This window comes from Carettochelys insculpta, chromosome 2, assembly GCF_033958435.1.
Source record: "Carettochelys insculpta isolate YL-2023 chromosome 2, ASM3395843v1, whole genome shotgun sequence".
Taxonomy (NCBI): domain Eukaryota; kingdom Metazoa; phylum Chordata; order Testudines; family Carettochelyidae; genus Carettochelys; species Carettochelys insculpta.
In genome coordinates this window covers 82,990,406-83,017,032 of record NC_134138.1, presented here as the reverse complement: position 1 = coordinate 83,017,032, position 26,627 = coordinate 82,990,406, and the positions used below count along the sequence as shown (strand labels likewise).

General features: G+C 43.2%; 1 protein-coding gene across 2 annotated transcripts in view; it reads right to left on the bottom strand.

The window, feature by feature from the left end:
• Positions 1 to 26,627, bottom strand: part of GAREM1 (GRB2 associated regulator of MAPK1 subtype 1) — a 156,661-nt gene that overhangs the window by 5,383 nt on the left and 124,651 nt on the right. For both annotated transcript variants that reach the window (XM_074987230.1, XM_074987231.1), the window contains exons 4-5: positions 14,048 to 15,226; positions 6,275 to 6,441 (exon numbers count right to left, since the gene is read on the bottom strand). In XM_074987230.1, the coding sequence (XP_074843331.1) occupies positions 6,275 to 6,441; positions 14,048 to 15,226 (1,346 nt within the window). The remainder of the gene's footprint in view (positions 1 to 6,274; positions 6,442 to 14,047; positions 15,227 to 26,627) is intronic.

Below are 26,627 nucleotides of genomic sequence, written 5' to 3'. Positions count from 1 at the left end.
CCTGACACCCACATCCCCTCTCTTCCCTCCTGCTGGAGGCGCCAAGCAGTCTGGAACTTTCCAGCGCCCAGACGCATCACATGGCTTGACCCTGAACCAATAAAAGGACATGCTGTGCAAGGTGCCAGGCAGCCTGCACACGGTGAGGATCACCGCGGTAGCCGGCCAGGGGAAGTCTCCCTGGTCTGTCATGATTTTTGGGCAACTGAAGAAAATACTTTGTCACGAGAGTGGCTGTCCTCTCACAGGAAATTCTTGAATGGGCTTTATCCAAAGGTTAAGGGGCTGGCTGCAGCCAGGGGTTTATTAGCTGCCTGGGGAAGTCTCCTCGGCAGAGATGATTTTTGGGTGCTGGCTGTAGCCGAGGGTGTTTTAGTCACCCTGAGCCATAATTGTTTCAATAAAGGCAATGCAGTAGCTATACAATTACCACAGTTCTCGAAGTAAGGCTTGCAGTGAGGAATATTCTTGTTCTTAGTCTCTTCTCTGGCACGTCAAAAACTGGCTGTAGCTACTTAGTCTCCCTCGGTGGATACGATTTTCGGGGCTGGCTATAGTCATGGGTCTTTAGCTGCCCTGAGCCATAACTGTTTCAATGGTTCATTGCAGTTTCAGTGTAGCGCCTGTGTCTACTTAAACAAATTCTTGTTCTGAGGGTTTTCTTTTCCAGGAAGTCTACAGCTTTGCCAAGTCAAAACCTAGGTCCAAGCCTGGGCATGCTGTTAATAGGGGCAGGGGGTGGGTTTCCCTTGGCAGTCACAGTTTTTGGGTGCTGGCTGTACTTTGGGGTCTGTTAGCCACTCTGAGCCGTAACTGTTTCAATGATTCACTGCAGTTTCAGTGTAGCACTTGTGTCTACTTAAACTAATGGGTCTTCTTTGCCAGGAGGTCTAAATCCAGATGCAGGTGTCCAGCCCTGAAGCCAGGGGGCTGACTGTAGTCGGGGGTCTTTTAGCCGCCCAGGGAACATCTCCCTGGCCAGTCACAATTTTCGGGTGCTGGCTGTACTCTGGGGTCTTTTAGCCATCCAAGCCATAACTCTTCAATGATTCATTGCAGTTCCAGTGTATCGCCCATGTCTACTTAAACAAATGGGTCTTCTTTGCCAGGAGGTCTAAATCCAGATGCAGTTGGTGGAGGCCCCTGCAAAGATCCAGTGCTCTTTTATCCCATTTTGAAAACCTGTCAGTTGAGGTTTTCTAACCATTTCTAACCATTCCTAAGCGCTTTACCACTCCTCCTCTCCTCTCAATTATAAAAAGCACCTCTCTTATACAGGCAAGCCAGACCCCGCCTGGAAAAAGGGATGTTTGGTTAACAATGCAGGGGAATGAGGGAAATGAAATGTGGGAAGATGTCGTCGGATACCCACAGCCACTTGCGGAGCATTTTTTCCCATGCTGCACCAGTGAAAATAGCCAGAATGCTACAGGGCTCAGGGAACTGTGGGACAGGTTCCTACAATATACTGCTGCAGCAGTCGATTTGAACTTCTTGTGTGTGGCAGCAATAAGTTGATTTTGTGGGGAGCATGTGGGAACGTAAGAATGCTCAAAACTGAATTGATAAAACCCAGCATTAATATATTGATTTTAATAAAACCAATTTTAGCCGATAGCGTAGACACAGCCTAACAGATTTATTGGAGCATAAGCTTTCATGGGCAAAGACCCACTTCATCAGATGCATGCATGGGTCTTTGCCTATGAAAGCAAATGCTCTAATAAATCTGTTAGACTTTAAGGTGCCACAGGACTTCTAGTTTTTGAGGATATAGATGAACACGGCCACCCCTCTGATACTTATGTGAGAAGTAATCCATCAATCATACTTACAAAACATAATACAAACTGAGTAAAACGATAACAATAATGAAAACTTGCTGCCATACATAACCCATTTAAATTTGCAGGTCCCTCTTCCTTTCAAGCGCATTTAAGGAAGGACAGTTCTAACAGGTAAATTAAACTCTGGATCAGATAATTTATATCCAAAAGTGAAGAATTAAGGAGAGAAGTTGCTAACTAAACTATGTAATCTCCTACTAAAATCAGGTATATGATAGAGGACAGGACAGTAGCAAATGTTTCAGCCTTTTTTTTTTTTGGTTAAAGATGCTTTGGGGTGGCTCGAGGAATGACAGATCAGTAAGCCTTACTTCAGCGACAGGGAAATTGGAAAAGTTATAATGAACATAATTCTTTTAAAAATACCTGCACGTACAACAGAGACAAACAAGCACAGAGATGAAAAGAGTTACCTGAGTTTTTCATATATTTAACTAGGTTTGGAAGAACTGGATTTATTTTTCTCAGTAAATGTATGTAAATGTCAATTCCCTCTATACGCACCCAGATTAAAAAAAATCCATCAATTATGATCAAAACTGATGGATAGCAAAAGAAAAATGTTACTTGAGCTGTTTATTTAAAGATATTTTGTTTACATACTTTGACATAATGTTGACAATTTTTCTTTTAACGGTTATAAATAAGGTTCTACTTGAAGTGCCAGATGATCTTCAATTGTGGTTGAGTTGCAGAAAACATGTGGGAAATAGTGGAAAAGTGATAATGGACTTTTTTTTTTTAATAGCAGCAATTTGGAAAAGCCAGAGTAGAGATATCTGTTTAAGAAAAGTTTTCTGGAATGATATAACACTCAATTATTATGTTCAGTCTGCTAATTTTTTTTAATAACCAGGTATTTTGCTCCAGCTATATTACACAGAATCTTAGAATGCTAAGACTGGAAGGGACCTTGAGAGGTCATCAAGTTCAGGCCCCTGCCCTCATGGCAGGACCAAGTACTGTCTGGACCATCCCTGATCGACATTTATCTGACCTGGTCTTAAATATCTCCAGAGATGGAGATTCTACAACCTCCCTAGGCAATTTATTCCAGTGTTTGAACACCCTGACAGTTAGGAACTTTTTCCTAATGTTCAACCTAAACCTCCCTTGTTGCAGTTTAAGCCCATTGCTTCTTGTTCTATCCTCAGAGGCCAAGAAGAACAAGTTTTCTCCCTCCTCCTTATGACATCCTTTTAGATACCTGAAAACTGCTATCATGTCCCCCCTTAATCTTTTTTCCAAACTAAACAAGCCCAATTCTTTCAGCCTTTCTTCATAGGTCACGTTCTCTAGACCTTTAATCATTCTTGTTGCTCTTTTCTGGACTCTTTCCAATTTCTCCACATCTTTCTTGAAATGCGGCGCCCAGAACTGGACACAATACTCCAGCTGAGGCCTAAGCAGCGCAGAGTAGAGCAGAAGAATGACTTCTCATGTCTTGTTCACAACACACCTGTAATACGTCCCAGAATCACGTTTGCTTTTTTTGCAACAGCATCACACTGTTGACTCATATTTAACTTGTGGTCCACTATAACCCCTAGATCCCTTTCAGCCATACTCCTTCCTAGACAGTCACTTCCCATTCTGTATGTGTGAAACTGATTGTTTCTTCCTAAGTGGAGCACTTTGCATTTGTCTTTATTAAGCTTCATCCTGTTTACTTCAGACCAGACCATTACTTAAGGAAAGTGACTGCTACAATATAAAGTTCAAAAGACTAAAAGTGTTGACACAATTGCTGTAGGAAAGGAAAGGAAAAGTTAGGCAGTAGAAGGACTGGGATAGAAACTAGTGAAAATACTACAGTATCAAGGTATTGTTTTCCAAGACAGAGTGGTGAGGGCGGCTGTAGAGAGCCAGCTGTGCTTGCTGATTCAGAACCATGACAACCCAGCCCACATTATATCTTCATGGGAACTGCCCTAACTTACAGCAGTGGAGTAACAGGCACGGCCGAACTCTTCACCAATGCACCTTCTCCCCCCTCCCTAGTTTCTCTCTGACATCTTCCGCCCCACCCTTCGTTGTGCACTTGACGGAAGGGGGTGGGGGCAGCTAGTGTAGGTGGCAGGTTACCAACAGGAGACATCATTCCTATACATGCAGTTCATTCTTCTCTGGTCATATCCCGCTGCTTTATCATCATTTAGAGCAGTGGTTCCCAAACTTTTTGGCATTACACCCCCCTTTTGATTTTTGATAAACCCTCACATCTCCCTACTTCTTCTTTACCACCATCCAACCCCCCTGTTAACAAACAATTCAATTTATAATTTAAAATAAACACAAAAACTTGACATCAAAATGTAAAATTACTTAAAATTAAATATAAGCACAAATATTTTTTCTTGGTCCTTTACAGGTGCCTGGTGCAGCCCCAGCTGGCCAGCTTCCTCAGCCCTGTGCCAGGCGCCAGAGCTGCATGTGTCAGCGGCCCACCCGCCTGAGCCCTTCATTGCCAGAGCCACCCAGCTGCCCACCTAAGCCCTGTGCTGCCAGGGCCCGCCACCAGCCCAAGCCCCATGCTTTCGGGGCCAGCTGCCCACCTGCCAGCCTGAGCCGCCCAAGCTCCACGATGCCGGGCCCATCCACCCAAGCCTTGCAAGCCCTGCGGCCCAAGCCCCTCCCCTCCCCTCCCCCCGAGCCAGGCACCCCCAGCCCCCCCAATTAACCTTCTACTCCTCCCTTCCCCAACGCACACTCACTCACCTTTGCAGGATGCAGCTAGCTCCATGTGGGTCTTCGCTGGCTGACTGCTTTTTATAGTGGCTGTGCCGGGTTACCCACCCAAAATGGTGGGGGCTGAGAGCGCTGGAAGCAGTGGCCAACTCTTTCTTTGGGTGAGGGAAATGATGGGGGGGCTGGGTTGCCCCGTGCCCCCCTGGAATTTCTTCACAACCCCCCCAGGGGGGCATGCCCCCCAGTTTGGGAAATCATGCTTTAGTGCCACCAGGCTGCACAAAGTAGTCTTAGCAGATGAGAGACTCCAGCCCAAGGCCAGTCTAGTTTTGAAGGGTAGTTCGTAAGAGGGCATAGCGGGAGTGTACAAAAAGAACACGATAGAGGAAATGAACTGGTTACTCTCATCTACCTTCTGCCACCATCTCAGAACTAGGGACTCTTCAATGACATTTTTTAAAATAGGAGCAATACATTCAATATGAAAATACTTTTGAAGATATTTATTGATCTCTCTCCCACCTGCCACAAATGACCCTACTGGATCTCAGTGCACCAGGACTTAAAGGGGCCAGGGCTCAGGAAGGGCTCAGGAAAAGATCATTAGATGTCTGTAAGACCAATGGAAACAATCAACTGAATGTCAGATTTGTTTTTCTGAAAAGGATACATACATAAACCTCTATGCTTAAAGCCAAATGCTGACTTCTAACAAGAGAAGTCCCCAGGAAAACAACTTGCCCAATAAGCTAGTCCATAATCTCCCTCCTACATGGCTTCCAACAGTGGGGCCATGCCACTGGTTTCAATTAACACAGTAATTCCACCATAAACTAGTTTCATAGTTTACTAACCAAGCCTTGATGATAAATATATTTCAATAAAAATGTTGAAGAGCAATGTACAATATATGCTTGATGACAAAAGTGTTGCTAGGATATTTAGTTAAATTTTTTACATAGAGTTAAGTTTGTACATATAAGCTAACAAACATTTTCAGGCTTTTATTCTTATCCGCACAGTCTTAACATTCTCTTCATAGGTTTTGTTTTAAATTAAGCATTATATAGAATTTTATATGATTCCTCTTGGAGTTTAGGACAGCGTATCTTGTGAAATGCAAACCTGCAGTAATGTATTAAGTAAGGTATTAAGTAATAATTGTCAAGTACTGTATAATAAATCCCCATTAGACTCTGACACAGGCTCATATCCCCCCATCTGATCTGACTTGTTCTTTCCTCTTCTGATAAGTACTGTTGATACTGGGCCACTTCCACCTTGCTGAATAGACCTTGTCAGCTCCGGCCTTCCCTCTTACTGGGACCCAACTCTTTAAATACCCCTCTGAAACCACCTCCCCACTCATGCATCTGATGAAGCAGGTCTTTGCCCATGAAAGCTTATGCTCCAAAATATCTGTTAGTCTATAAGGTGCCACAAGAACTTCTTGATGTTCTCGAAGCTACAGACTAACACGGCTACCTCTCCGATACTTGTACAATAAATTAACAGTTTCTACTTACGTGAGTTTTCTTTCCCTTGAATATTTTAAAAAGCTACTTTACCAAGTTAACCTCCAACAGGAAACTGTGACACCAACACACATCATATGTTAACAGAAAACTTTTAAACAAATTTGTTGATAGTTTCAGACCAGATAAAAATGTAAAAATCTATAGACAAGCCATACTAACTGTTCAGTGTTATATTTAGAGTTAATAGCATCAACCACCTACATGTTGTGCAGTCCTGAAGAATAGTAAGACAGAGTAGGGCTGGGAGAACGAGTCTGTTGCCGGGCTGGTTTGCTTGTGCGAGGAGGAATGGAAGGACTGGTGGACAGGGGCTTTGAACTTCGTGGTGGAACAGGTGGAGCGTTGAGGAGCCTGCACTCCTCTCTTACCTGTGTTAGAAAAGAACATGTAGAAAATAAGCTTAAGAACCCAGGGAACAACGTTCTGTGGCAGATGGCACCCATCAGTTCAGGTTTCTACCTTGGAAGGAAATAAAAAGAAGAAAGGAGAAGGAAAAACAGTAGTGGTAATCAATACATTTTAGCAAAATATAATCAATCAGTCTTAAGTACGCGCTAGAGGAGACAAAAGCTTACAGGAAGTTTGCAGCCAAGTCTTACTACTGGGGAAGTAAAGTTACTAGTGTATGTTGTGACTCACTTTTATTTCTCTAGCTTTACATTTGTTCTTTCAAAAGAGCTAAGACTGAAATATGTTGAAAGGAAACTTTAAGCCATGTGGAAAGTTGAACTATTTCAGATACTGTATGTACTGTAGGTTAATGAGTCATCTGAAAAAATCTGTTTGCTAATGGAGTTAGTTGTAATAATACTTCCTAAGATAGGAGGCGAAAAAGGCTAAATAGGTTTTAGTGCTTCATGGTATAGGTTAGCATCAGCACTGAGAAATCTACCACACCCTGGGCTAGTTGCTACCTTCTACCACCCACTTACATTTTTGCTAACGTGTCATATGTACCGTAGGATATATTTAACACTCCAGAGCAGATGCATTAGCACTGCAGAACTGAAGCAGACTAGTTGGGACACCTGACACTTGATTTTGGTTGCCATTTTCACTTTTTTGCAGCTCTGTCTTGTATCTTGCTCTAGTGGTCTTGAGGGACATCATGTAGATGTTCCTCTTGCCAGCCAGCAGAGGGCACATGGTAACCAGTCCTGCTTTCCCTGCCATCCTTAACCAGGAAAGTACAAATACGCTTGATGGCCTACAATTTAGGAAACTTGTATCTACCTCTAATATCAGATGTGCTGTAGAAGCTGAGGGGAATTGGCCATGCATGATAACTAATATACTTGTCTTCTCAGTCTTCATTGATTCTGCTCAGAGGGGGTTTAGGTTTATTATAACATCACATGGAATTGCAGGGGTACTATAGGTTGGGTCTGACAGGGAGTTCTTGATCTAAACTTTATGGAAATCCAGATGTACTTCAGAAGCCAAGGACTTAGAAAATCTGTGTAACTCTGAGATGTGATGTATGACACCATATTACATGTAAATCTACAAATGGCCTGACATATTTTTTCCTTCTATTTGTGGTGCAAAGGGAAAATGGCCTCCAGCCCCCAAGCTCAAAAAGGGAGTTAGAAATACTCAGTGCTTGGGCTGGGGAGAGTGGGTGGGCAGAGAGAGAGAGATTTCAGAGAGCAAGATCACCACTTCTGTAACAAAAATAGGTTGAAGTATGAGGGCAGAGGAGCCTGATAAAATACAAACTCATCCTATTACGATGGATTTCAAGCAAAAAACCCTCTTTCACCCAACAGCTTACATCTACATCACATGTAGAGTCAAGACAGTGGCCCAGATGTCATAATAAGAGCAGTGTTCATAATTCATGATTATTGGAGTATTACTGTAATTATTCCTCCTTTATCAAAGTTTTAGTTTGGGCTCATTTCTAGCTGGAAAACTCCATGGGAACTTTCCTCACAGAACAGAACAACAGGTTAAAAATTTGACTCAGCCAACAATGAATAACTTACTCAAAATAAAAGTTATTCATACAGGTAATATTAAGCCCTTCATACACTGCATCCAGACTTATTTTAAATATATAACTGAGAAAAGAAAATTCTCCTTTTAGCTAGAAATTTTATTTCTAAGTTTCAGAATATTAATAGTTTGGTGACACTGTAAGATGCAATTAGTGTTTAAAGCAATTTATTTTTTAAAAAAGGGAAAATAAAAAATTTGAAATTGACTTCAGTGCTTCCCCAACGCAATAACACATTTAATACTTGTGCAAAAAAGGGAAATCAGGGACTGGGACATTTCAAGTACATTCTTTTCTCAATTCAGAGAAAGCTAAAATGACAGGAAATGCCCAACAGCACAAAATGCTGAAATAAATCTGGCTCTAAGGGCTCTTATTTTCTCTCTCTCAAAAATTGAAATCAATTTTATATATGTTTATTATTGAATTCAGGAATAAAACTCTTCAACCATTTTAGTGCTGTATCCCCCCGAGGATGCCTAGGGACTTCAAAAAACTAAACCATACTAAGCAATGGTAATATGGCATGCTCTGTAACATGCCTTTAGGGTCAAAGATAGACCATTCAGAGCATCTCATTGTACACATGGAGCAGTTAAGGGGTTACGACATTTTTTACTTGAAAGAGTAAAAAATATTGGCACAAGGAATTACACTTACTGCCAGTCACCTATGTCATTCTGTGTTTAATTCAGGATAAGGCCACAGACGATACTAGTTTGCAGTCTTGATTTGTTCAGTGGAATTGGCAATGTATTTGTTCAAGACCGCCATAAAACTGTCAGGGCTCAGCTCCGAAGAAGCCCAGCACAATAAGAGTAGGGACTGAAAGTTACAGGGTAGACTGGTCAGAGCTTGGGAGAAAAACTCTCACTAGGTCTGGCTCAAATTTTATGAGCATGAAAATGGATCAAATGGAGAGGGGAAACAATTAAAAAGTATCTAACTTTATATGAACCAAGAGGAAAAAGGGACCATGCAGCCTCCTCTGGTTTATTGAAGAAAAGGTTCTGTGAAATGAACTGGGAACATCACTCTCCTGGCTCAGAGACACTCATCTTCTAAGAGAAGTGCTGACCAGCACCTACTCCCTCTGGCATGCAGGATGGAGCAGGTTCATCCAAATCCTGCCTGGTCCCATGCCGAAACCATGAGGACCTGTACTATGGACTCTGGTTCTGGCCGGGGGGTGTCAGTTGAGTCAGGTACAACGTCTGCACCAGTGCAGATGGACTCTGCACCAATGACATATTAGGCAGAATTGGATCTGCTTTGGTTCTTAATCCCCGAGAGCTCAGGCAACAGCAATAGCATATCTAAATGGCATTCCAATACTGGACATCTGCAGCAAACCTGTTGGTCCCTTGAGCATACTAGTGCAAACCATTGTGCCACTACTCCGGCCTCCAGCTAAGAGGCACGCTTTGGGAAGGCAACACTTCAGGGCTTCTAAAAACAGACACAGACCCTCATCTTCTGCAGTTACTGCTTGCAAGTCACCCTCAAACACCCAGTGGTATCTACTTGAACAAGAAAAACTGGGTAGCCATCTGTAACTGCTGCTGTTCGAGACATGGTGCAAATGTGCGTTCCATGACCAACCTGCCAATTTCCTCTGCATCCGAGACTCAACTTCTGACTTTTGGTGAGAAGGAACTGAGGGGCTCACAACAGCGGTACCCTTATATGACCAAGGAAATGGCTAATGCCACAGGGCGTGAGCATCACCCGTGTGGACACTGCTAGACAAAGTTCTCTAGCTCTGATGTGGGGGGTATATGTCTGTATCGCGTCTCAAAGAACACAAGTTAGCAGTAGGTCACCATTTTTCATTCTTTCATTTCTGGAAGTGGATGATCTTTCCGCTACTGGTCAACAGAACTAGTCACATTAGCTAGGTGCACAGGTTTGCTTTGCCAGGGTTAAACAAAACAGTTTGCTTAAAATCAGTTCTTGAAGAATACTCAGGAATCCCATAAGTCACCATTTCAGATCATCCACACTCTCTACTCCACGCCTCAGACATTTTGGAGTCCATTGACAGCTCCTGAATAAGGGCAGTCCCCTCCCTCCAGCATCAGTATCTAAACTGCCCATCTGTGGCACAAATCTTTTACATCGAGCACTTGGCTTTATGCAGAACAGATATTCCACCTTTTTAAAAAGGCCTCAGGGGTAAGATACTTTCTTATAATGAGCTTCACACAGGCAGCTCTTTGGCCACAACCCACACAGCTGATGGCAGAATCAGGACAAGTTACCAACCTTAGGGCACACTTAAAAAAAACTGGGCACAAATTGCACGCTCGCTAAGCACTCTTATACTTCAGCTTCACCAATCAAATATTCAGTGTAAACTCCTCAGGCACTGATGGTAGCAGCCTAGCCATGGAGAATCTCTAGATTGTCACCTAGGCAAGCTGGACTTTGTGATACATGGCCCCTTATGCCTAAAATCAAAACAGTATTCAGATTATTCCCAGTCCCAAAGGACTAGTCACTTATCCTTGGTCAACTATGCCTTAGATCTTACACCTTAGATAATACTCGTATAATATTCCATAATAAACTACCTAAGCCTCTATTAACCAGGAAAAGGAATAAAAAAGTTGTTGACATGGTTAAAGCAGGAAAACACATATGAGTTACAGTCAAGTTTTAAAAGGTAACAGAAGTTTCTCTAATAAGCAAGCTCTATTATATCTCTTAGGGGTAGCCCGGGTGAAATGCTGGGGATCTCTGGCTTATGCCTAGAAAACCTTGCCTTCCAAGGCTATGTCTACACAGCAGCGTTATTCTGGAATAAGCTATTCCAGAAGAAATTGTCCAGAATAACTTATTTCGAAATAGCGCTTCTATGCACAAAATGTGTATCAAAATAGCTTATTCAAACAGAGTATTCAAAATAGAACCTCCACACTGAGTGTATTCAAAGCATATTCAAAATAGAGCCCTTCATACTGACTGGCCAGCAGAGCACCCTGGGTGGCACTGGAGGTCCCCTATTTTAAAATAGCTCCTATTTCCTGTCTATACAGCCCCTGTTCCAAAATAGCCTCTTTCAGCCCCTATTCTGAAGTATAAATTGTGGAATAGGCACTATTCTTCATAGAACGAGATTTACAGAATTTGAAATAATCCACCTGCTACTTCAAAATAATTTCAAAACAGTGCTTTTGCTGTGTAGGTGTTTGCAAAGTTATTTCAGAATAGCAGCCGTTATTCCGAAATAACTTTTCTGTGTAGACATACCCATAGTGTCCAAACAGCACAGAGATTCAGCTTTTTTTGGTTACTGGTTTATCCTATTCCTCATCACTGTGCTGCAGTTCATCTGATAGAAGGCATTCGCTCAGACATTCTTCATGACAGGAGCACAGCAATCGAAGTCTTTTGTCTTCTGATATTCCACAATAATTAGTCTTGTGTGGATGGGCCTTCTTTGTTAAGCAGGAAAAAAACAACTCCTACTAATGACTAGTATTTCATACTAGTTCAGTGATACTCAGACTGAAGTTTGTGAGCTTCAAGTTGCTCCTTAAATGTGTCCCCTTTGCGGCTCTTTGCAACACATGATATTAAAGCATTATGACATAATTATTAACTAGTCAGGATGCTGTTACTATGTTAGTAGCCAATTGCAATTGATAAAGTAATACTACTTGGTCATTTTGCTGTGAGATATAGGATATGGATATAGATATAGATACTAAATGAAGCCATGAATTCATACCACTGTGAGTGACTCTTTCAGGTAATATTGATCGGTAACGTAGCTTCTGAACCATGGTGGTCGGAATATCACTGCACTAGTTAATGCTTCTTTCCTGTCTGGTGATTTAAAGAGGATTACAATGCATGCACTGAAGTACTACCTTATGGCATTGGACATAAATTATAAAGTGAGATAACTGCATGCAGCAATTTACATGCATTCCATACAGTCTAAAAACATTCCTTATTTCTAATATCTATTGTAACAATACTACACATAAACGAGCCAGACTGCTTCCAGCTACATGTGTGTCATTGTTCACTTGAGACCTACAGCCTTGACGTAAGAAAGTACCTGGTCTGCCAGGGTCACAGTCTAAAGCCTTTTGAACTACATAGAGTAAAATTATCAGAGGCACTAAGTGACATAAGAGCTTCTGAAAAATAAACCCATGACACAGAATACATCCCCGTCTATAGTTTTAAAAGTAGAAAATATCATGCTCAAAATTAAACTAACAGGGTCTCCAATTGAAGCATATTAACTTTTCCAAAATATATTTCTAAATTTTTTTGTTTTCATTTATAGAAACTTGACTCCTGCAGTACACAGTAAACAAATCAGAGACTTCACATAGCAATAAGTCTCTCTGAAATTTCTTGACTTCCTATTTATAGGCCTTTAAATTGAGTTATTTGTTTTCACAGCCACAATTTTACTAATACAATGTTTACAGAATACAGGATTTTTTTTCACATAGTATTAAAATCTTACGATAATGCAGACAAAAACCATGTCAAACTTCTGAATAGTTACGTGTGCCACAAACCACGTTTTTCCTTTTTCATGCATATTTTAAAATTCTATATATGCAGAAATACAAGCATTAGCCAGATTTTATGGAGAAATACTAAAGAATAGCATTTCAGGAGAGTGATGACAAAATTGTATGTTCACTAGCAGCTACTGAGCTATAATTGCTCTATAAATACACCACATGGAAATTGAAAAAAACAGTCTTTTCCAACCCTCATTCCCTGATGAAGTCAGTAGGTCGCTGATTTTGAACCATATCTCATAAATACCTTGCCCAATTTGCTTCAGAGTTTCTTAAGGAGGAAGATGTGGAACTTACCCAGAGATCAGATTACAGTAGGGTCTCAACATTTGCGAGGGTTCCGTGTCGAGAACCCTCGCGAATGTTGAATTTTGCAAATATGTCAGCCACTTCCTGCTGGGAGCCCAGCTGCCAGTGCTTCCTGTTCGGAACCCTGGAGGAAGCGGTGGCAGCCGGCGCTCCTTGCCTGGAGCCCCAGAGGAAGCAGCGGAAGCCGGTGCTCCCTGCCCGGAATCTCAGAGGAAGTGGCTGCTCATGAATAATTGAATTTGCAAACCTTAAGTTTGTGAATGTTGAGACCCTATTGTAATTTTGGTTTGGTAGAGGATGCAATGGAAGAGGGTGCTTTAAATATACTCCAAAATATAGCCAGGCTTATAATGGAGGAGAAAGTAATCTACAATCACTTACAAATTTAAGTGACTTATGCACAGTGACAAACTACAGTAAAAGCTTTCATATCTGTCAGCCTCGGGACCAGGACATTGCTGGATATTCAAAAATTCTGGCTAATAGAGAACTATACCTAGCAACACATAACACCAAAGAAAAACAAGATTAGCTAGGAAAAACAAAAATGTATGCTGAGTACTTTATTTACCAACAACAGTAGGTTTGGACAGTGTGAGCTTGTACTGTATTTGCTGTATTTATTTGTATTTACTTTCACTTTCTGTACGTACGGAAAATGTAACTAAAATTTACTTATGGTTAAAATGCAGGTTATTTGAGAGTTCTGGATGATAGAATGCCAGATATGAAAGAGTTTACCGTATTAACTAAAGATACACATTAAAAATATTGAAATATCACTGTGTAGCAATATCTGTGGCTTCGACAAAATTTGAGGCATTGAAAGGGGGGAATAATTTGAAAAGAAAAGGAAACATTTAGGGACTGAGATTCCTTATGCAGAGCGGGTAACCAACACTATATAAATCCAAAAAATGAAGGGAATAAATGATAGTAGTTAATTTGTTTTAAAGTCGATCCTATGGTATGATTTTCATGTGATAAGGAACAGATTACTACAGACACTTCTTAATTCCTTCCCCATCTCAACGCTGGGGTCTTGCCCTAATAACTCCCCAAGCACACCCTCAGTTACAAGTAAGTAAATAAAAACAATTAACACTGACTTACAGCTTCTGATTTGGGAGGCACCGGAGGCGGAGGTAGGGAGACATCTGAAGATTTCGTCGCTGCTGCTAGTGTTCCAGGTATAGGAACAGATGCAGTACCACACTTTGATCGGAAAGAACTTCTGTAATGATCACATTTGTTTTTTTCACTGAGCGAGCGAGTAAGAGGCGGATCGTTGGGCTTCCTGGACTCTTGGTCCAGCCACAGTTCTTCATAAGGGAGTTCTGGTTTTGCAGGTAGAAACATGGATTCTTCACTAACTTCAGGAAAAAGGTAGTCACTGCTACTATCACCAGAGTCCTGATACTGCAGAGCATCATGAGAGAACAGAGCCCACTCGCTACACAAGTCTCTGCACCCATGAAGGTTCACCTCACTATTCCCATGCAAGTTGTTGCCATAAACGCAAACTGACAGCCGGTGAAAGGACTGTGTTAGCTCATCCCGGGCGTAGCTGAGAGAACTGGGCACATGATTGTGCCCAGTGCACCGACTTTTCTTAGGGCTCTTACAATCATCACTCCAGTCAGTTTTCACATCTCGCACAGCGCGGGAGTATTCATCTATGTCGAACTGCTCCTGGCAGATGTTGAACCAGTGCTGGACCAAAGTTTCATGCCACAGCTCCCCCTTCACAAGACTCTCTGGAAGGCTAAACTTTGGAAGAGTCAAGTGCAAGGGAAAATGCATTGGAATAACTTTGTTACCACGCAGCACACAACACACCACTACAGTCTTGGTTTGGATGTTGACAAACTTGTACCTATGCCCCTCACGGATAAAATGCAGGTCATAAGGGTTTCTTGGTGGAGGGCTTGGCACAGTTACATTAACAGGCAACCTTGTTTTTTCTACTATATTACGAATTGTATGCTCACCTTCTTGCATCTGTAGCTCTAGTGGACTGCGAGTGCTAAATCTGCCCTTGCACTGGAAAGGAAGGCTAATGCTTTCATTGGTCCTGTGGTTCATGCAGATGAGACAGGGCATTTTGCCTCTGCCTAGCTTACTGATGGAATTAAGTTTCCCAATTTTCTTGAAGATGGTGTTGAAGCGAGACTTTTCCTTGGAAGATTTTGCATAGAGGATTTCTGCTTGTCCCATTAAAGTGAGCTCATCCCCAGTGCACAGGGTGATATTATAAACCTCCGTGTCTTCATTGCATTCACCTGAAGCCACCTACAATACAAATATAAACAAATAAAATATTTTTCCCTGGACAGTGAAGATAGATTTAGTATGAATTCAGGTGGGATTGGACAGTAGGATAGGAAATTAGATCTAGAAAAAAAACCCTGTAAATTATTTTTCGTATAAGTTTTTAACAGAGTCAAAAAAGGATTTTATCGTGAAAACCTTCAGAAGCTGTATTGCTTATATGCATTACACATTAGTATGGTCTTGCCTGAGAAAAAAGTAGGGTACCTAGAATGGACATAACTGCCAGAAAGACTGTGACTAGACAAGACTAGTCTTTAGGGAAGGACAAAAAGTAGATTCTGCACATTTAAATAGCAAAGGCAGTAAAGTATATCTGGGAGATACTGGAATCCTTTGTTATTTGGCATCCATTCTCTCTTCTCTTTGTTGTTTTACACCATTTCCCTGTGGAAGTCTTGCAGGAAAAAGGTTAGAAGAACAGAGATGGCCCGTACCTTCTTGATATAATCTCTTCCCAGGCCTCCAGCCTTCTAGAGTGAATGCACCAGGGTCAAGCATATTGCTTCTGCCATCTCTGCTCTCTGTCCCTATCACAATCTAGGCTTCCCTCTGGATGTTACTAAGATTGTGATTTGAGAATTTAGGTAACGTGTGTGGTCAAGTGTTTCCTTTTATGGGAAATGTACCAGAAGGAAAACAATGTTGAGGCTTGGTTTGTTCAAAGACTGACTAACTCTAAATCCTTCCTCTATAGAGCCTTTCTGCCTCAGATCTGGGTGCTGTAAAAGAAAAAAAAATATCCCCTTCTCAGGCTATATCTACATTAGGCAAAGTAAGTCAACTGCAGACACGCAATTCTAGCTATGGCAATTGTGTAGCTAGAATCGACACATCTGTGTTTGGCTTACTTAGCCATCTTTACTGAAGAAGGTTGATGGGAGAGTTTCTCCCATCAACCTCCCTTAATCCTCAAGTCTTTGAGGAGTAGCGGGGTTGACAGACCCCTGAGAGGTCAATTTCGCGTGTCCCTACCAGACACACGAAATCAAACACCAGAAGAATGACTCTTAGCAGACCGATCTTCTAGACTAGTGTAGACATAGCTTCCATGAAATAAGACCATCCCCAGTGGACAATGGTAATCCGGGAGGGGGTAGCGCATTTGAGAGGTCCTGCCACAGGGCAGACGAGGCAAGGCAGAGAAGAAAAGAATGTCAAAAACTGTCCCGTGGCCTTCCAAAAGCTATCGACATCTGTCCCTTCTGTAATAAGAGCTGTGGCTCCAGAATTGGGCTGATCAGCCATCAATGGACTCACAAATAGGAGGAGGACATGAAGATGTCCTACTTGTTATCGAGTGAATACCAAGAAGAAAAGAACTCAGCTAGCCCTGTCTCACCAGGATCAGTATCTGTATGCAGAGTGAGGCTTCTCAGGCAGACCCTGCCATCCTGTTATAAGCACCTGCTGTATGCTGGCTGAGCGTGTTGATCAGGGGTTTAATTTGCAGATATTTTTAAACTGCATAAAAATTGTTTTCTTCACCTACAGAAAATTCTGTTTATGTGCAGAGTAAAGTCCTAATTCCAGGCTTCAAAATCTGACACACTAAGCCAAAAGATACCCTGCAAATTATTAAGACAATTTACTAACCAATTTTATTCAGTTAGTTTGTTACGGAAAAGAGAAATGCTGTAAGTAATGCCTTTCCTCGTGGAAGTTGTAATTTGCAATTTGTCTGTATCAGTGAAAAAGCGATTTCTTGACTTCTGTGATTTTCTTCTGAGCAAGTACGAACAGTGTATTCAATACAAGTGTTTCGGTATATTCAGCAAGTCTACTTAGCACTTCAGTTTCAATGTTTCCTGACAGGAAGTTATTCAAGTTCTGCATTATCTAAACAAAACTAAGTAGTCAAATCCAGGAAACTATCAGGGTTTTATTACATATAACACCCATTCACAACTTACGTTAGAAGTCAGGCAACATTCAGAAACACTGAGATACATAAAAGGAAAGCATTGCTCTTTTGACGACAACATTTTCACCAAACTCATTCCAACTGACCCTTACAAGCACAGGACACAGGAAGTTAGAGTCAGAATGTAGTTACTGGAGGTCATTGTGACTTCAGTGGAAATGGTGGGTGTCGAGTTGTACCCATTGGCTTCTTAGAGTCATCTTCGGTGAGAACGGTTACTTGTATGGAACTGAAACTGTATGCATATCCTTGGAAAGAGGCAGGGCGCAAAGAGAAATTTAAGACTTGAGAGGTAGCTGCATTTTCTTACTGCACTCTTTTTTTAGAGCACCAGTGGGAGTGGGGTGACCATCTGTCCCGTTTTTACCAGAACGGTCCTGTATTTTAGGTAGGCATCCCGCCTTCTTTTACAAAAAAGCTAATTTCCCTGTATATTCACTCCCCCTGCGGAGCTGGCCTTTCCCCAAGACAGTGCAGCTGCAGGTAAAATCAATCAGGAGCTGGCCAGATGGCATGTGCAGTATGTACCAACTGGTCAGTTCAGGCAGCAGCAGGAGAGGGAACCAGGGGCCCTGCCACAGAGGTAAGGAGGATATGTTAGAGGGTAGGGTAGTGTGTTTTGTCTCCCCCTCTAAGATTTTAAGGTGCCCCAGCAAACCTGGGCAGCCCCTCCGTGGAGCAGCTGCCCCTGCAGACAGGGAGACCACGGTGGGGAGGTAGCCCAATCACTGCCACAGGACAGCCTCCCATGTAGCTGTCCTCTACCCCTTGTGGGGCAGCTGCCTCCTCAGGTAGGGAGTCTCTGCAGCTGAGAAGCTCTCCCATGGGGCAGCAGACCCATTCCAGATGACCCGAGGCATGGGGCAGCGGGGTAGGTCCCCCCGTGAGGTGGCATTCCTGGTTCCCAGAGGTGTGGGCAGCTGGGAGCTGCAGCCGTCTCCCGAAGCCAGGGAGTGACCCCCAGCCACAGTGCAGCAACCCCCACAGGGCAGCCATGGCTGGAGCCAGAGAGCATCCCCGCAGCACTCCCAGAATGCAGCAGCATGGGGCAGCCGGTGAACACCCCACCCCCACTCCTGCAAGGCAACCACCCCTGCAACCAGGGAGTTCCCCATGGGGCAGCAGCCCCATTCTGGCACCCCATGGCATAGGGCAGCTAGGGAACTTCATTTGCTTGGGAGATGCAGCCATGGAGTGCCCCCTGCCCCAGGGTGTCCTGTATTTGGCATAGGGTAATGTAGTCACTGTAAGTGGGAGCAAAGAAAAGCTTAAGGGAGTTGTAATAATCTGACTGTTGAGTTGCTGCTTTGGTAATTTGTCATCCCCTAGAGATCTACTATGATCCAGAACAGCAGGAAGCACTTAGCCAGATATTAAGCTACTGATGTAATTAATCCAGGGCTTCACGATGAAGCCTATGTGTCGATGGAAGTGAATGCTAGTGATCAGCGATGTCCAATTTAAAATCAATGATAGTGAACTGACTAATAAGTTGGTCAAGTCAAATTTCATTTTTTTTTCAACCCAGGCTTTTAGCAGAGAGTTTTATACTTTACTGCAAAAATTGACGTGGTGATCATTAGAAAATAAGGCTAAATTTTACTTATGATGTGTGAAAACAATAGAAAGGTCTTGCCAGAGTTCCAGGTTGGTTCTTGCCTTGAATAAAATACAACTCTGCAAACTTCATTCTGAATGGCAAATTCAGTACAAATCAGCTGTTGTCTGAAACCACAAGAGAACCATAAAAAAATTAGCTCCCATGTAAAAATAACGCACAACTAGCTCGCACCTAAAAATCCTCATAAAATGAAATTAAAGCTGAAGGAAGATCTCAGTGCGTTGAGTGCACATTAATTTCAATATTCTTTTCAGAGAATTAAGAAAGCCTTAACTCCCATTTTCCTGGCTTATGTGTAGATTTGATTTTTTTTAGTCTTATTTTGAACATATTAATATGTTCATTAAGACACTTGTATATTGTAGTGCAGAGCATGCAAATGTTTATTTCAGGACACAAAACATTTATTGCTAGTCTAACTACATTAAGCTGTCAGTGTTCAACACAGCCAATGAGTATGAAGAGGACATATCTGTATTATTTCTTAGATATGGCAGCTGAAGTATTGTGACTCTGCCCTTTACCAGTGTCCTGAGAAAATTAAACTCACTAACTTGGTCATAAAAATTTTACAGTGATCACAAAACTAGTGGTCACCTTTATCCTTACTATGCTGCTCTATGGCTCTCTTTATTATCAAACACCAGACAAAAGCACAACTTAATCACTTCTCATGCTTACAGACCCAATTCTGCCAGGGCTAAGGGCACCCATTTCCTTATCAAAGGTGCTCAGAACCTTACAGAATCAGCCCCTCTGGAATCCATGGTATAGCCAGTTAGCCAAGTGTTATTAGACACAGAGCTAACTTGCCTCCATATACAAAGATAAATATGAAGATGGGTGAACCTGAGGATGTTGATATAATAGGCATCACAGAAAACTAGCGGAATGATGACAGTCAGTGGGCTATTGGTAATACCAGGATATGAAATATATTAGAAAAAAAACAGAGTAAGACACGATGGTGGAGGAGTGGCACTACATGTGTAAGTGTGTATAGTAGATCCAAATGGAGTGAAAATCTTAAATGTAGGAATGTATTATCAACCACCTGACCTGGGTACTGATAGTGACTGTGAAGGGCTCAGGGAGATCAGAGAGGCTATAAAAATAGAAGAAAATTCAGTAATTGAGCAATTCAACTATTCCCACATGACTGGATACATGTCACCTCAGGGATAAAATTTCCAGACACCATCAGCGCCAGCTTCTTGGAGCAGCTGGTCCAGCAACCACCAAGGGAAGAGGATGTTCTTAATTTAATCTTGAGTGAAGCACAGGATCTGGTCCAAGAGGTGACTACAGCTGAACTTCTCAGTAATAGCGACTGTCATATAATTCAATGTAACCTCCTTTCAGGGGTGGTAAAATACCTAAGAAGCTCAGCACTGTAGCTTTACAAAAGCAAACTGTACCAAAATGAGCTGTCTAGTTAAATGGAAATTAAAAAAGGAACAGTCAGAAAAATAAGGCGCCTAAAAGCTGAATGGAAAGTTTGTAAAAACGTCACAGCAGAGGCTCACATTTAACGTACATCACAAATTAAAAAAGCTGCAAAAGGACCAGAACAGTGCCACCATGCCTCAGCAGAGTAACAGAGGTGTTTCAATGCAAAAAGACAAAAACTGAAAGCCAAATCCTTCCTGAGGAAAACACTAAGGAGCATAAATGAATGAAGCTGGGTGACTGGACAACAAAAAGGCAGGTGAAATTCAATGTTGATAAATGCAGAGTAATGCAGATCTGTATGTATGAAAAACATTACAGAAGATGGTTTTACTGTACTCAGCTTGTGACCAGGAATTGAGAGTAGACTGGCATCTCCATGAAGACAGAATTAAGATGGCTCTGGTGCCCACTCTGAGTCAACTGAAGAGTCTCCTGATGTTTGGCACACTGTTAAAAAAACTCTAGGAGTCTATTAAAAGTTGTAATACTCAAGAGGTGACAGAGAATAATATTGGAGAAGAAAAAGCGATACTACAACCAATAACCAACCATACTGAACTGCTCAGACATCCTTTATTGATGGCATTAGTGTCCTGGTAGCTCATAGAAATCCCAGTCTGGATCAGGGCGCCACTGATGCATTTTCTCTTCTTATTTCCATGCCTACTGATCAGCAAGGCTACTGCCCCCAGATTACCTCAAATGTGGTCACATTAGGATATTCCTAGTTCCTTCGTTCTAATTCTATTTGTGGTATTGCCAACCTCAAGTGATTAAAAATATGATTTTTTTTTAAGAAAAAGTTTGATTTTCTGTGGGGGAGAAATCAAACAATGTTTTTAGTTTATTTATGTTAACTTTCCTTCTATTCCTCTATCAACATGTGTGATGATTTCAGGTTGAAAAGTCCACCTCCAATGACCCTTTAATGCAACCAAAATGCATGTCTCTCCCCACCTGTTCAGAGAGAACTACACCTCTCTAACTTCAGGTGAGGGGAGGGTAACTGCCATTCAGATCATACGACCATCATGACCCCACAGCAACACATCTCTGCCTGGGACCTAGCAGCAGCTGCTTCCCCAACAACTCTCTTCCTTATCTGCTGCCTCTGGAGCCCTTTCCCAGCGATAGGGCTATACATGAAGGCAGGGTTCAGTGGCAGGGCATGTCTGCATCTTTGCCCCAACGCTTTAGCACAGCGTTCTGCCTGCATACCTAGGGCTAAAAAATCACCAGCCAGAGGAACATCTCACATCATGATGACACCTCCCTCCCACAGGCACCAACACCCCACAACTCACCATCAATTTGCAAGTGCCACAACATTGCAATCCTGTCTCTTCCTAGCTGGCTCGAGGGAACTCTCCTTGCCTGCCACTGGCTGGGTGAGCAACTACCTGGGCCCTCCATCTCATGACCATTACTGTACTCTGCACCCTGTCAGCCTCCTTCCTGCCACCCACATCCAACTACCATTCCTAAATCTGCCTCTCGTTCCTGCCACTGCCTACCCACCCCCAGTTCCCGTTGTTATACTGCCTCTGCTGCTCCTCAGAGTGCTTGGCCCTCTCAACAGGGGAGTGGCAGCCATTTTGCCTGGGGGTCTGGCTTAGATCTCACTGAGAATGGTGGGAGGTGGCAGTGATTTTTTTTTTTTTTTTAATCAAGGGCAGCCTTATTTCCACATGCAGATAGATGGCAAGGAAACGGTGCCCATCGTGCTGGCTTCTGCACCAGTCGTGTTAATAGGAGATGGTGGTTATTTTGACTGAAAGAATATTTTTAAGAGGGTGCCTTTCGCCATGTTTGCATGAGACAGGTAAAAACACACCCATAATCTCTAGAGTTGGGATAAAAGCGTTGGAGTTGACAATACTAGTTTTAAAACAAGTTAATCTGGGAGCAAGCGCCCTGCCTGCTTGTAGATCCATAAACTCCAGTGATGAGATGTCGAAGGACAGTGAATGAGTTTTGTTTGGACAGTTCGCCTCCCCACAGTGTGACAGCATCACATAGTTTCACATTTCTTCTGAAAGCTTTTCCCCCTTCCACTTAAAATAGAAGTCTTTGAACATTTCACTATGAAACTCCGAGGTTCTTGTGGTTAGCTTGTTAATAAGCAAATCCCGAGCTAACAAATCCTAGATCATTTTCTTTGGAATTGAATCAGTTACAGTTTATTGTTATTATCTTGTGAACACTAAGCTTCCTCGAGTTATTATATTAACCTGGCAGAATCCTCAAGTAACCTTCTCTTCCTCCCACCCCACCCAGTTATTTTTGCCTTCATGCTTGTTCTTGCAAGATGCATTATCTTACAACTAACACTAAACTACATAGTCTGTCTCCCCCGAACTTCCTACATCTTTCAAATTTTATTTCTCGACGATATTTGACCATTCCTCCCTTGGCATCTGCAATATTTGCTGTATTGCATTTCAAAGCCATTTCTAAATCACTAGCACACATTTAAACTGAACCACTCCCAATTTTCAGCCAAGAAGGTTTGGGACATATCTTCCACCAGAAGGATCCTCTTTCCTATATTAGTTGCTCTGTTTTCTCTCTGCCAGTTAAGAATTCACCAACAACTTTGACCACACTGGATTCCTACAAGACATTTTATCAAATGCACTGCAAAGCAGTAAATTATGTTACAGTAATCTTTTAAACCCTCCGTCTCCTGCAATGCAATGGCAATTTAGATTGTGTAGAGTGACATTTGCTGCAGAAGACACAGACATCTGGTAGATAAAAAGTGGCTACCTAACCAAAATTCTGTACTGGGAAGATTAACATATTGCCTCTCACAAGTTAGCAGAATCTATTATTTCACACTAACAGCTGATGCGATAGGGTTTCAAGTCCTAATTGTTCTGTTCTGTTTGACGAAAAAGTGTTTAACCATCTGCATATATAAAGGTTTATATAAAAGACATGTAATTAGTTGCTTTATTATAGCTTGTTATGTCTGCTGCATGGTATTATGAAGGACTGTAGCAGTTACTGCACAGCAAACGCTACTTAGTATCAGTGGTAACTAAAAATCCTTTAACTACGAGCCTGCATAGTCACCACTGCAGCAGGTACTTTTGAGTACAGATGGTCTTTCACAAAATAAGTTATTTATAGATAGCAAAAAGTTAAAAAACAGAAAGCTTATTTTTTCAGGCTACATAAGCACACGTTCTTTTTAAGACGGATGATAAATTGGAAGAGTTAAGCAGTTGTGTCCGTGATCAGAGACTGAAAGGTCTTTTTTGTCAGTAGTATGCATGGTGTTTCATTCCATCTCCTCAAGCAGACTTGGTCTGGGTGAGGTGGAATGAAACGCTGCACAATACCGACAAGAAAGGTCTATCAGCCTCTGATCATGGAGGCAAACGAAGTGATCTCTCAACCCTGACTTTAACAAGGGGTGGGGAATCTGCTTTGCTTCAGCCTGCAAGGCTTGGGGCTTGATGCCTCATCACCCGCAGGGGTGTGAGCCAGCACCGGGGCAGGGGAGGGAGGAGATGGTGTGGCTGGAGCACCAGCACTGCCTCACTCCCCTGAAGTGAGGTGTGTGTGTGGTGTGGGGGAAGGGGCGAGCCCTAAGAGCCTGACCCAGCCCACAGGCTCTGCCTGGTGGGGGAGGAAGCAGCTCCTGCACACTGCAGGGAACCAATAGGAGCAGTGGGGTGCGATTTCCTGCAGTACATGTGCAGCAGCCCCCCCGCACAGCTGTGCCAAGTAGGTGCCCCCATCCCCTGTCCCCTCCCGTCCAGACCCTCTACCCACCCTCTACTCTGCACCCACAATCCACTTCTGCACCCTACCGCCCACCTCCCACCCAGACCCTGCACCCCGTCTCCATCCTGCAGCCTTCCCCGACCATACAGCCCCTCTGCCACCCTACTCCTGCACCCAGCCCCTGTACCCCCAGCCAACGACTGCACCCCAAGCTCACTCCTGTACCTCACCTCCTGCCAAGACTCCACACCCCACCCCAGCCTGCTCCCTGTCAGCTGCCTCCCCTGCACTGAACCCCTCACTTTGAGCCTACCCCAGCAGCTGGGAGGCCCCACAAAACCTACGAGCCCCAGCCCCATGGGATGGTGCTTGAGGGTAGTGAAATGAAGATTGTTTGTTCGGTTTCTCAGCTGGGGGCCCACATATGTGAGGATTTGAGGGGTTTTTCTCCTCAGTTGGGGTGGGGGGCAGGTCAGTGAGGTTATTTTATGCTTTCCACTTACATAAGAAACAAAAAAAAAAATTACTTTTCACTTGCTTGTGGTCTCCAACTGATTTTTCTGGCCCTGACTCAAACAAGGTTCCCCACCCCAGCCTATGAAGTGAACCTTTCAGTGAAAAACCCTAAAGCACAATGTACAGCAGGAATGGGCCACCTAGGCTAGTAAGTGGGACACATGATTGGCCCTCCTAGATGCATGCACTTTTCAGAGTGCTAACTGGAAATCGCGGTGGGCAAGATACAGGCCGCAGGCTGGGTCCAGCCCACCGAGCCTTTTAATCTGGCCTACCCTATGACTGCGTGGGGGGAAGCTTTGGGTGCTGCTCCCACCCCCAGCAAAATCTCTCAGCTCCCATTGACTGGTTTCTAGCCAATAGGAGCCGAGAGATTCTGCTGGAGGTGGGGGACAGTGTGTGAAGTCCCACCCCCACCACAGACAGCCACATGGAACAGCCAGTGGGCTGGGACTGCTGGCCGGCAGGGAAGCCTGACAGAGTGCTGCTGGCCAGGGGCTGCTTAGCTAAGTGTCTCCCACCCACAGCCTGCCTCTGGCACCACAGCTCAACTCCCTCAAAGCCTGCACCCACTTCTACGTTCCTCCCCCAGGCCAGAATCCTCTCCTGGCCCCATACCTCTTCCTGGACATTGCACCCCAATCCCCTGCCCCAGGTCACAGCCCCAACTCCCTCTCAGACCCTGCAGCTGCTCCTGCACCCAGTGTCCTACCCCAAGCTCCTTTCTGCACCCACCTACCACACCCTGCACTTACTCCACAGAACAGTGTGGCCCTTGACCACTTACCAAAAACTTGGAGTAGCCCCCCCACGTCAAAAATTATTGCCCACCTCTCTTGTAATCCTGCCCCACTGCCATTCTTTCCTGTGAGCTGAACACATGGGCTGTCACCCAGAGTGACTCAAATGCCACCCAGCTGATTATCAGAACGCCCACAGCCAGCAGCATGTATGTCTAATGGTGGTGCCCATCCGCACATCTCAATGCACACAAAATTTAATCCACACACCAATGTGAAAAATTTAAGGGAACACTGCCCACCACAGGTGTTTGTTTGAATAGGCAAGGATCACACTAGACTATCCATAATAGAAGAAGGAGATGCATAATCATGGATGGATTAGCATACATGGATAGGGAGCAGTTCAGCAGTTACCCTGATGCATTAGGGAAGACAGGAGCTTTTTCTTTTAAAGTTAGCCGTCAGTGTGAAACCCTAACAGTCAGACCACGATTTTTTGGATGGGAAAACATAATTGAAAGTGAGGGAAAGCTAGGAGCAGAGGCTTAGAGAATGAACAGTGGCTGGAAAAGCAGATAGATACACAATGGAGCAAAGAGGTGGACGAAGGAGGATTCAAACAGGAGGTGAACATTGTACTGCCCTACGAAAGGAAGTGTTCAGTTTTTGCTTCCATAAGGAAGCAAGTAACAAGGTGGAAGATAAAGACAATAGGAAAAGAGGGAGAAAAGAATGGAAAAATTGTTAACATGACAATATCCAAGGGAAAGGAATTGGTTTTTTAGCATATTTCCTGTATTTTATTGCACTATGTTAACTGATAGAATGGGAGTGGAATAACATTGATGCTGCTGAGCATGTAACAATAGTGATAGGACGTATAAGCATGGAACAATATTAATTGGGCAGACAGCTTTCAAAACTGTCATAGTGGCAGTAGATTTTCCTGACTTGCCTGCCAAGCTTAGTACAATATTTGGGATTCTTTATAATAACAACAAATGAATGCTCATTTTCTAATAAGAATATATGAACGGACACACTGGGTCACACCAAAGGTCCCTCTAGCCCAATATCCTGTCTTCTGATAGAAGCCAAAGCCTGATGTTCCAGAGGGAGTGAACAGAACAGGTAATCACAAAAACAATCCCTCTCCTCACATCCATTTCCAGCCTCTGACAAACGAAGGCTAGGGACACCGTTCCTACCTGTCCTGGCTAATAGTCATTGATGGACCTAACCTCCATGAATTTATCCAGCTCTTTTTTGAGCCCTGTTAAAGTCTTGGTCTTCACAACCTCCTCCAGCAAGGAGTTCCACAGGCCTACTATGCACTGTATGAAGAAAAACTTCCTTCTGTTAGTTTTAAAC